Source organism: Strongylocentrotus purpuratus, unplaced genomic scaffold (assembly GCF_000002235.5).
Source record: "Strongylocentrotus purpuratus isolate Spur 01 unplaced genomic scaffold, Spur_5.0 spur5_scaffold_8, whole genome shotgun sequence".
Classification (NCBI taxonomy): Eukaryota; Metazoa; Echinodermata; class Echinoidea; order Camarodonta; family Strongylocentrotidae; genus Strongylocentrotus; species Strongylocentrotus purpuratus.
The window spans coordinates 29,864,478-29,876,745 of record NW_022145614.1 but is presented as its reverse complement, the minus strand read 5'-3'; the positions used below and the strand labels follow the sequence as shown (position 1 = coordinate 29,876,745).

General features: G+C 38.1%; 1 protein-coding gene across 1 annotated transcript in view; it reads left to right on the top strand.

The window, feature by feature from the left end:
* Positions 1–12,268, top strand: part of LOC762563 (splicing factor 3B subunit 3) — a 34,983-nt gene that overhangs the window by 14,609 nt on the left and 8,106 nt on the right. Inside the window, exons 10-19 of the mRNA XM_030976193.1 lie at positions 211–306; positions 950–1,022; positions 1,867–2,018; positions 2,982–3,137; positions 3,749–3,904; positions 6,312–6,455; positions 7,569–7,691; positions 8,306–8,460; positions 9,483–9,657; positions 11,104–11,309. Coding sequence (XP_030832053.1) covers positions 211–306; positions 950–1,022; positions 1,867–2,018; positions 2,982–3,137; positions 3,749–3,904; positions 6,312–6,455; positions 7,569–7,691; positions 8,306–8,460; positions 9,483–9,657; positions 11,104–11,309 — 1,436 coding nt within the window. The remainder of the gene's footprint in view (positions 1–210; positions 307–949; positions 1,023–1,866; positions 2,019–2,981; positions 3,138–3,748; positions 3,905–6,311; positions 6,456–7,568; positions 7,692–8,305; positions 8,461–9,482; positions 9,658–11,103; positions 11,310–12,268) is intronic.

Sequence of the window (12,268 nt, the reverse complement as noted above, 5' to 3'; positions counted from 1 at the left end):
GTTTTTCTGAATCAGGTTGAGAATAACTTAAGAATAACTTTAGAAGCACTCATTCAATTTATCAGTTCAATTCAATAATTGTATTTGTATAACTCAATCAAAACATGAATAAACTGATCTACTATTTTGAATCTCTTTGAGGGAGAAGCATATCATTAACATATTGTGATTTATAACTTCATACCTTTGTGATGTATTGAAATCCTGTAGATTGCTGACTTGGCCAGTGAAGACACTCCTCAACTCTACGTTGCCTGTGGACGAGGTCCAAGATCATCCATGAGAGTGCTAAGGCACGGATTGGAGGTTAGTATACAAGGGGGGTGTTTCACAAAAGTCCTAAGTTGGACATAACAATTATGGAAAGCCATTAGTGTCTATGAAAATATTTTGTAAAAGTTATTATAAAAGGTATAAAATGTGGATTCAAATCATTCTTATTTTCTATTATCAAGGAGATTTCATGTTCTTGATGTGGAATTTATAAAAAGTCTAAAATACTTAAATTTCCCCTTTTGAATATATTTTATTTTAAGGCTACAAATAGCTCTCCATAATTCAGAACTCCAAACATGAATGAGGCTTGCAACAACTAAACCTACCAGAAGCTTATGTTGAGAGAACTGTGTGCAGCAATGATGTCTAATATATCTGTTTTAATTCCATATATCACCGTGATGACTTACTTTCACTGCTGAGCTGCACTACTTTATCCAACGAGGCAGTTGGTATCCAAAAATATGTATCCTATGTGTTCCTTTGGATATTTGATTTATTTGATTTATCATTGATTAACTTATCGCTGGAAATGTTAGTCACAACTGACCGTGCGTAATCATACAGTATGAATATTGTCAATGTACAATTGTATACTATAGCTGTTCAAAACAGTAACAACATTTTGGATAAAACTAAAACATCTCGGTCTTCCATGTTTTATCATGCCTAGGTATCTGAAATGGCTGTGTCAGAGCTTCCAGGTAACCCTAATGCTGTGTGGACGGTCAAAAAGAAATCGGATGGTGAGTCTATTTTTTTTATATCTCTGCATCCAAAAGGACACATCAGGGCCCCATCTAATAAAGAGTTGCAAGTTTGCAGTCCCCAATCTTTTATGATTGATAACAATCGCAACTGTTTATAAGACAGGGCCCAGGTCCCTAAATACCATGTTTTGGTTACCTGCTACTGGACCCTAACACTGAATCGTAACACAATTTTTAGTCTGATTAGACAGGTTTTTACTGTATTATAGTATACCATAGTAAGAAAAATAAAACGAGGGTGGTAGAATGGCTTTTACATTTTGTAACTAGATATTTAGAACAGACCATCTGTAATTCTCTTGAACAACCAAAAAGAGCAGACTGTGGATATGATGAGTTAATGCATCCGTGTTTCACCTGAGAAACCAATGATTAGTCTTTGCATTCTGATCCAAAATTATCTTACTTCATTCAAATACTACATTCAGAAATGAGGATAAGCTTTTAAGTAAGATTGTGCAATATTGTAATGATATTAAATGGTCAATATAATGAATGATGATATGTAATATAGATACCGGTATGTTAAATAGCAGACGAAGAGGTTTTGTTTGTATTTGTTAAATCTTTTTCAAGAGGGGTGTTGAGATACAGCATTTGTATAAAAATATGATCTTAGGATGCGCTCATATATAGATATTTATGTTCTTTTCCAAATACATGTATTTACTTGACAAGAGACAAATCGTTCATTTAAAGATAGTTCATTCTGGATAATGAAAATTAAATTTGAACAGGGTATTATGCAAAGATTTTGATGATGAGAGTATAGCTACACTTGTTAAAGTGATTATATTATTGTTTTATTTGTTGTGTGTAGATGAGTATGATGCGTACATCATCGTGTCCTTCGTCAACGCTACCCTGGTTCTCTCCATCGGTGAGACGGTTGAAGAAGTGACAGACTCTGGTTTCCTGGGGACCACGCCCACCCTCTCATCATCACTCATTGGAGATGATGCTCTCTTACAGGTAACAAGTGCTAGCACCATCAGGGACCCGTTTCACAAAGCCTTTTTTCAATGACAAATCTGCTGATAACCAATCAGAAGCAAGGATTTCAGTAGCTTATAACAAAAACTGTCATTTGTTAGCGATGACAAGTTTTGTAAAATGCCTTCCCTCCCCCAGGAATATGTTTGTTCTATGACACATCCAAAAATAATTGTACACGTTCGATGTCTATGACTAAGACACCTTCCTCGGATGTGCCATTGAAGGTGTCTGAACCAGAACCATTGAAACTGTTTAAAGGTAAATACTTTTTGGAAGTTAAAAAGAACTTATTCCAGATAGTTTACACTATTCAGATGAACTTGTTTAGCGGTGTTCTCACTGAAATATGTTAATATCTGTCGGCAAAATTGAGTGAACTTGGACTGAGGAACTTGAGGGAACCTGTTGTGGGATGAATGAGGCTTGCAAGAACTAAACCTACCAGTAGCTTATGTTGGGAGAAGTGTGTGCAGCAATGATGTCTAATATATCTGTTTTAATTCCATATATCACTGTGATGACTACTTTCACTGCTGAGCTGCACTACTTCATCCAACAAGGCAGTTGGTATCCACACAAAATATAAAACTCATGAAAGAGTGGAAGAATTGAAAGAATTTCTCCTTTGGAATATCACTTTGTGATGTCACCCAACCTTGTGACAAGCTTTGTCTTTGTCATCCTATTCATAAAGGGTCATCCTCTGTTTTGCCTTGACCAAAACTATTGTGAAATTACTAAAAACCTTGCATGTAGAGATACAGTGTACAGGCCATTTATGTTGCAGTATTATTGTCATGAGGTGTATAAGTTCAGACAAAAGACAAACATAGTAAAAGGTAAATAATTATAGATCATGAAAATGAAATGTTACCCTTGTAGTGATTTTTGTAGACTGCCATTTTAAAAGAACTTTCTTTAAATAATTTCTTCTTGTAGATCTACCCAGATGGTATTCGACACATCCGCGCAGACAAGCGTGTGAATGAGTGGAAAACACCTGGTAAGAAGTCTATCGTCAAGTGTGCTGTCAACCAGAGGCAGGTGGTCATCGCACTGACGGGCGGAGAAATGGTCTACTTTGAAATGGATCCTGTAAGTTGGCTAACCTTGATTGTAGTTGCATGCACTATTCGCTAATTGCCAATTATTCAGTGCAATACACGAATAGACTACAGCAGGAAATATTGTCTTTATGTTTGTTCTTCATGTCACAACTATAGCCCTTTCTGTGGATAAATTCAATGGATGATTTGTACAAATATAAGTACGGTCAACAGTTAAGAGATACTGTCTCCTCCAAAAGTTGTATGTCAAAGTGAAAAAAATGATTCAATGTGGGTATTGGGTTAGGGTTTAATACCAAAGCTCTTCCCAAAGAATTATAATTTCCCCAAACTTCATGTAGCCAATCTCCAAACACGAATGAGGCTTGCCAGAACTAAACCTACCAGATGCTTATGTTGAGAGAAGTGTGTGCAGCAATGATGTCTTATATATCTGTTTTAATTCCATATATCATCGTGATGACTACTTTCACTGCTGAGCTGCACCACTTCATCCAACAAGGCAGTTGGTATCCAAAAATACGTATCCTACATATTCCTCTAGATAATACCAGCATTGGTCTTCATTGCCAACAGCTCTGTTTACACATCTCACTGTACAAACCTTATAACTTTTAACATTATCATCTTGTTGTGTAGACTGGACAGCTGAATGAATATACAGAGAGGAAGGAGATGAACGCCGATGTGAAGTGTATGAGTCTTGCCACAGTGCCTTCGGGCGAACAGAGAGCAAGGTTCCTGGCTGTAGGTCTAGACGACAACACCGTTCGCGTCATCTCTCTTGACCAATCGGTAAGTCAGAATCTGGATATTTAACATCTTTTGTGTTATATCACCCTTACATGTGATTGTATAATAATAATGATATTTCTGCTTATATACAGGGCGCGACAAACCCGCTTGCCCGACGTCCCGGGGCAACCAAATTGAGCCGTCGGGCAAGTAAATCAAATTATCACTTGCCCGATTCGGGCAAGTGATACTTTTACAGTAATTTCCTAGTGTCCAAGAACTCTACCATTCACCCGTCAACTTCTTACCCGTCGTCAAAATCCAGAAGCAAAAAAGCGATCGTTCCGATTTCGAAAAAACTTCACAGACAGCTAGCCAGCTCAGCTAGCTCAGCGCGCATGCAACAGTGACACTTCAAGCCATGAATGCCGCTCCGCCTCCACGCACGGCCGGCCGTGAGCTAGCTAGAGACAGCTAGCGCGATCGTACCAGCTGCGAGCTTATTCGCGCTCTCTCTCTCTAGCTCTGCAGGCCGCACCGACAGGCCTTTGCTATTCTCTGATTGCCGATTGGTTGAATCACGCCAAATATGACGTCATTATTCTAGGGAAATGAACACGTGCGAATCGGAATGGAATAAACAACAGGGATTTTCTAGTAAGTACAAAAAGTCAAATGTTTGATATTTATTCATAATGACTGTTAATGATTGTGAACATATTATTTAAAACTCGCTGCTCATATAAATCAGATGAATGTTTTTGTCTCGTTTTCAATTTATTACTGCGGTCTCAAGATCCGACCGAGCGAGTCATTTTGATAATAGTATCGAGACCCCCAGAATATAAGCCGTTGTTGTTTTGTTTTCATGGTTTTAGCGACGTTGTTTAGTCTAGTTTTCGCATACTTATCCGAGATTTATCGTAAAATATCTTCAATATTATTATTTAGTAAGAATTTACAAATTTTGGCATGATATTTATAGCAGTGAATGATGAAATAAAAATGTCCGTACTTTATTTAAAATAGTTGATTACCCATTATTTACATGACGTTTCTTGATGGAAGAGTTGACCCAAATTATTAACAGCTGAAAATTAGCCTACGTTTCCAAATGACAGCGGCTTGCACAGACACACATGTGATGTTGCACCATGGTACATGTGGCTACCATTAATGACATGTTTGTATCATATTTTTTACAACAGGGTCATTATGCTTTTTTACATGACTGAATATTAAAAACTTAAACCTGCTTGAACCATTCTACCTTGCCGAGATTCATGTGAATCTGATTATTTATGGAGAATCAATAAAATGCGTTTTTTAAACCTTCAACCATCCTTTGTTGACCATTTTCTTTGACATATTAGGTTATTATTCAGTACAGTTACACTGTACATGTATGTGCATTAATTTGCTATCTAAAACACTAACTTATCATTACGAGATAATAAATGCTTTAACCTCGAGTCCTTTTTCGCTTTAAAGTTTTGGGCAAGTGGAAATATTGTTTGGGCAAGTAAATTGAAAACCCACTTGCCCGACAGGGCAAGTGGTGAAAAAAATTCTTGTAGCACCCTGATATAGCGCTTAATACATTGGCAATGTCCAAGTTTCTAAGTGCTTTACAGATATGTTGTTACCCCTATCGGATTCTGGCTTGCCCGCACACAATGTTTGCACTTTCTCCACTCCCTGGGGAGCATTCCAGCAAGAGCTACTTGGCTCTTATGTATGGTATGTGAAGATAGTGACCTTTATCTATTACTTAAACCACCCAAGAGGTACCACATTGTAGTGTATGACATACTGCATGGCAATGATGTCTATATATCTGTCAATCCCCTGAAATTAAATTGTTGACAACTATACTCACGAATTCTGAGCTGTGCAGTGATCATGTCATATCCAATACTTGTTAAATGATTATAATCGTTAAGCAAAAAAGGCTTGCATATTGTTGAAAAGGCATAAACAAAATACAGGTATCTGGAAATATAAAACATAACAATAAATACTGTGATACTTATGGCTATTTCACATTTTATGCTCTGTATTAATACAGTCAAACCTGCTTTAGTGACCACCTGTCTATAAAGGCCACAATTTTTGTTTCCTTTGAAAATGGTTTCCTATTGAAACATGTACTAAAGGAAACTACATAAAGACCACTTTTCTTGTCTCCCTTGGGTGGTCTTTATAGACAGGTTTCACTGTACTGAAATAGCAATTGTCTAAATGGGTTGGGGAACCTGTAGTAGTTCTACTATTGATCGACCTTCCCCCAAGCTCTTTGTCAAAATAAGCCATAATCTTAGTAATAATAACTTGATATAACATGACAAGCCGGGGTAATAATAAATGCGCCTCGGAATAGAATTTCTAGATAGACGGTGCTATAGAAATGCCTGTTATTATTATGATATGTTATAACCCTTAAATTATATTTTGCTTTGTATAATAGGACTGTCTTCAACCACTAAGTATGCAGGCATTGCCAGCCCCTGCTGAAGCCCTGTGTATCATTGAGATGGGAGGAACGGAGGCCAGGGAAGAAACTGGTGAGAGGGGCAGCTCAGGGGGCCTCTTTCTCAACATTGGTCTTCAGGTAAGCACGTCAATGGCAACCTGTTTGTAGAAGGCATTGAATCTAGCTAGATGTTTGTACTTGTGGTGTGATGCATCAATTTGCACATGTAAATGGTCAAGCGTGAAGCCTGATGCACTCTATACCATCCAAGTCAAAGATTAAATTCAGCCTTAGAAATATTTCACTTTTTCAATCTTTCATCCTTAAAATTGACCTGGTTAGCCTCCTGCTCATAGCTGCCAACCATTCCTACTTTTTGCCTTCAAGCTATTGTTTGAACCATAGATAACTCTAATTATTTGTTAAATATACTGCGTCAAAAATATACAAGACAGACTGTTCTCCTAATTTTGTCTCGAGAGATTCCTTACTCTTGCTGTGAAATGTTGGCAGGTGTGCATGCTAAACAAGTTGTTCTCCATTAAAGTCATTCTCCAATACTCCTAGTTGTAATTCTGCTACTACTAATACTCTTTAAATCTAATTGAGGGTCTTCTAAAAATTTATTGGTAATTGGATAGAATGCTCTGCGCTAGGCTCAGTTAAATATTGCAAAAGTTTGTAAGTTAAGAAACGGGCTTCACAATGATTGAAGCCCATTATGCACAACTTAACCATAGTTAACACCTTGACTGCGTATATGCATCATGCACGACTGAGATATAAATGATGAACTGTTTAGAAGTGATGAATGCATGTACTCGCGCTTCGACTGATGGTTTGACAGCCAAGTGTTGCAAACAAGCATGCCTTATTCTGATCTGAAAACATCTTCATACTCACATGACTATAACCTCATCCACATGTTCATAGTGCTTGGTATTTACAATGGCACATATCGTTCCTATTTTCACGAAGTGACGATAGTGAGGAAAATCCGCACACAAATTGTCACTTCGTGAAAATAGGGACGATATAAATCATGTTCAGGGACCCGTTTTACAAAGCTTTTTTTCAATGACGATTAACAAAAATCAGTGACAAATCTGCTGATAACCAATCAGAAGCAAGGATTTCACTAGCTTATAACAGAAACTGTCATTCGGCACTGATGACAAGTTTTGTGAAACACCTCCCTGTTCATTGCGAGCTGTAAGTTAATTCTTCCACGTGTTTTGTTTTCCTGCACAGAATGGTGTACTGCTGAGGATGGTGTTGGACTCGGTGACCGGTGATCTTTCAGATACGAGAACGAGATACCTTGGATCAAGACCTGTGAAACTCTTCAGGATTAACATGCAGGGATCGGAAGCTGTAAGTACTTTGTTTTCAGGGTTCTAGATTTGAATTCACCCTCTAGGTTGCGTAGATATTATGCTTAAAGCCCCACTGCACTACTTATAGCTGCTTGCACCATCTATACAGCAAACAATGCCTTATCGGTGCCTGTTGGTCCCCATGATCCCCTTTTGCTTATGGTAATCGAGAGCTGATTTGATGAGATCACCACAGATACTGTCTCCTTCTAAAGTTGTATGTCGAAGTGAAACAAATTGATACAATGTGGGTGTTAGGGTTAGGGTTACCAAAGCTCTTCTCAAAGGATTTTAATTTCCACAAACTCCAAGTAATAATGCTTGCAAGAACTAAACCTACCAGTAGCTTATGTTGAGAGAAGTGTGTGCAGCAATGATGTCTTATATATCTGTTTTAATTCCATATATCACTGTGATGACTACTATCACTGCGGAGCTGCACTACTTTATCCAACAAGGCAGTTGGTATCCAAAAATATGTATCCCTATGTATTCCTTGTGATATTTGATTTATCATTGATAAATGTTATCGCTGGAAACATTAGTCTTAACTGACCATGTGTAACCATACTGTATGAATGTTGTCAATATATTGTTTGTTCCTCGTTCCAGGTGCTTGCTATGTCCAGTCGATCGTGGCTGAGTTACTGGTACCAGTCTCGGTTCCATCTCACACCCCTGTCATACGAGACCCTAGAGTTTGCCTCTGGATTCGCTTCAGAGCAGTGTCCTGAAGGCATTGTCGCCATCTCCACAAACACCCTCAGGTTTGTCAGACGTATATAGTGGCTACCCAAGATTAGTTATTAGACATTTCGATAACATGAATGGTGCTCCTTTAGCAGAGAGTTATAGATGGAGATAATTTAATTTTCAAGAAATTTAACCACAAGGAGAAAGAAAATTATCAAAAGGCTTTTATTAATAGGAAGAATGGAGAACATGGTAACCATTGAGTAATGCACGTTTTGGGAGTCTGTCAAACATGGATGGATGAGTGGGTTAAGACTAGATTTCATTAAGTTTCTCACTGAAGTCTGTGCACAGCAATGATGCAATATATATCTGTCAATCCACTGATCACAGTTTGATGACAATATCACTCACTACTTTCTGAGTTGTGCCGGACATTGTTATGTGAGATGAGAGCCTTTTCTAATAGCCTCGAGGAGCTCTTATTGATAGATTCTATGAGGGGGCCATAGTGATGAGGTCACTTTCCTTAAATCATAGTGAGAAATGGGGAGATTTTTAACCTACATTGAAAATATCGTCGCTGTTTTCACGAAGTGACGGTAGTGAAAAAAAATTGCATTCACTTTGCGTTACGATTTTCCTCACTACCGTCACTTCGTGAAAATAGGGACGATATTACTCTTTGACAATATAGAACTTGGTCGACAGTCTGATTATGTAGTTATTACCATTCATGAAGGGATTTGGAATTCATGAGTGATAAAGTTAAAGTGATATCAGATTTGTAATATAAGTATTAAGTTTACACAATTGCCGCCATGCCATGGGAATGTGATGTCCTGTACTTTTTCAACATATTACGAAATAGTAGCACTATTATTATACAGTCAAACCTGCTTTAGTGATCACTTGTCTACAAAGACCACATTTTTTGTTTCCCTTGAAAATGGTTTCTCATTGAAACATGTACTATATGAACCTGTCTACAAAGACCACTTTCTGTGTTTCTCTTGGCGGTCGCTATAGACAGGTTTGACTGTAGTTTCGGAATGATAGCTTATTCACAATTCATATGTGTTGTTTCGTCCTGTAGGATTTTGGCTTTGGAGAAGCTAGGAGCAGTCTTCAATCAGGTTTCCACGCAACTGAAATACACACCCAGGAAGTTTGCTGTTCACCTTGAGAATAATAACATTGTTGTCATCGAGACGGACCATAACACATACACAGACTCTACCAAAGCACAGAGGAAACAACAAATGGCCGAGGTTAGTCTATTTTTATTGTCTATTCAATTTTGGTTAAAATGTATTTAGTACTTTATTTGGGTTTGATTGGGAAGGGTGGTTATATCAAGCAGTAGTTAATAAATATCAGATTAACCCTACGTTAACTGGGGGGGGGGGTCAATTTGACCCCCCCCCCCCCCCTGTAGAAATTTCGCGACTACTCCGAAACCGCGGCAGATATAAAATTTTCCTCTCATGACTTTTTACTTTTGAGTCTTACGCATCTTTTAAAACAATTTTTTTGAAAATCGGACCTACGGTTACAAGGTCGCGTGACCTTTTGTCTTTGCATGTCAGCCCGAAAATCGCTCATTTTCGTGATTTGTGTACAAAACATATATGTAAAAGTCATTTTTCCTAAAAATAGATAAAACATTGGTTATTCAGTCTTGTTTAAAGTTTAGATGTTTGTCTTGGGGTCAAAATAGTTGAATTGTAGTTATAAATGAAATAAAACAACAAAAACAATAAAATACATAAGTTAAAAAAAACAATGAAATACATAAGAAATTATAAAAACAAGAGATAACATAAGGAATAACCTGGCTCTTCCAACTTTTTGTGTTGTATTATTATTCCAAATGGTCTAATAAATATATGTAGTGAAAAAGAATACTTAAATATGAATAATCTATGATTTATGGGCCGAAATGTGAATTTTATGACCGTATTTGCATAAATTACCATAAATATGCAAATGAGTGAATTTTTCAAAAATTTGAAATTACCATTGTATTCTATACACTTCACTTGACATGCATGCAAATTTTCGCTGCGATCGGCGGTGAAACGGCCGAGATCTTAGGGGGGGTCAAATTGACCCCCCCCCCCCCCCCCAGTAAAAACCTGGTCTGAAATAGCCCAGTTAAAATAGGGTTAAATTGGTCAATGATGAATAACTACAAGCATATGTCTGAATTTCATTTGAATGACATACTGGATCCTGAGACCAATCCAAACATGCTTTAGAATGATATAGATAGCCATTCATTTTGCAGGCTGAGCCATTTGTGCTCTTATTTATGAGAAAGTATCAAAATAATTATGTCTGCAAAGTATACTGTATTGAAAACAGCATTAGGATTATACACAGAAAATGCAGGCGTCATTCAGATAAGAAATGAAAGTTATCACTATGGGAAATAGATAATCATAATATAATTGGTTCTTTTGTGAATTCTTAACTTTTATTAAAGCGGGACTGCACTACTTGTAGCTACTTGCGCTCTCTATATAGCCAAAAATGCCTAAGCGGTACCTGTTGATCCCCTTGGTCCTCTTTTTCTTATGTCAATTGAGAGCTGATTTGATGAGATAACCACCTGTCCGTGACCACGCAGGGAGGTCTAATCCCTCCTGGCCAAACTAGTGCAGATAGGCTTTAAGACGGTCAGTTTTATAATGCCAGTGCTCTTCTTTGTGTAGGAAATGGTTGAAGCAGCTGGCGAGGAGGAGAAGGAGCTAGCAGCTGAGATGGCAGAAGCTTTCCTCCAGGAGGAGCTACCCGAGTCTACCTTCAGCTCCCCCAAGGCTGGATCAGGGATGTGGGCCTCTACGATCAGGCTCCTGAATCCGGTCCAAGGACAGACCTTAGACATGGTGGAGCTAGAACAGAATGAAGCTGCATTCAGGTAAGGACTCGTAAAAGTCACGCTGTGTTATTGGTAGTAAGATTTATGTTGGGGTAGAATCTACTTCCAGGTCTTGTAAGCTGGATCAGGGATGTAGCCCTCCACTATTAGGGCTTAACCTGCATACATGCCAACCGTTCCGATTTTAACGGAACTGTTCCGTTTTTGAAGTTTTTATAGCCCTAAAAAACGGAACGTTCCGATTTTGGGGAATATGGCTTTCCATACATAGCATTGATCCGATCGAGTGTCGAACGGTTTGCATTGCGCAAGGTGCGTGCAGCGTGCACTGATATGTACGTACAGTGGCAGCGTGTTGCTGCGCGCCACGTGCACTCTGATATGTGTTTCCGTACGTAACATTTCCGTACGTAAATACTTGCGCTGGCAAATCTCGTAAGTATAATTTCTATACGTTTGCATGCGCATATCAGCATGCATGCATTCGCTATCGCGGCTAGCGCACCGTATATGCATAGGGTCCCCATGCAAAGTACGTGTTTCAAGGTACCGTATACTTTGTGATTTGTGATTTGTCTTGGAAGAAAATCTGTCAAAATGAGCGGAACAGCAGCAAGACGAATTCAGAAGTACAAACAGGAATACAAGGAACGATTTCCCTTTATTAGAGCAAGCACAAAAGGGGAGGAATATGCATACTGCATTTATTGTCGGCAAGATGTCTTGTTCTGCTGACATTGATTTTGACAACCTCATTTACATGTAGCTCAATGAGTTACAATAATTTTGGATTGTTGACTGTTAATTGTCTGGAAAGTTGAATACCATTATTGCCAGTCTCATTTTATGCATAGATCTATGTCATGTATAATTATTTAAAAAGTAACTAGACTTAAATGCATCACTCTGCATGAGTGGCTAATTAAATCTATGTCTATTATCTGCTCTGCCTCTGCCAAGGATAAATTAAAATGTGGAATTCACTTCAATCACTTTTT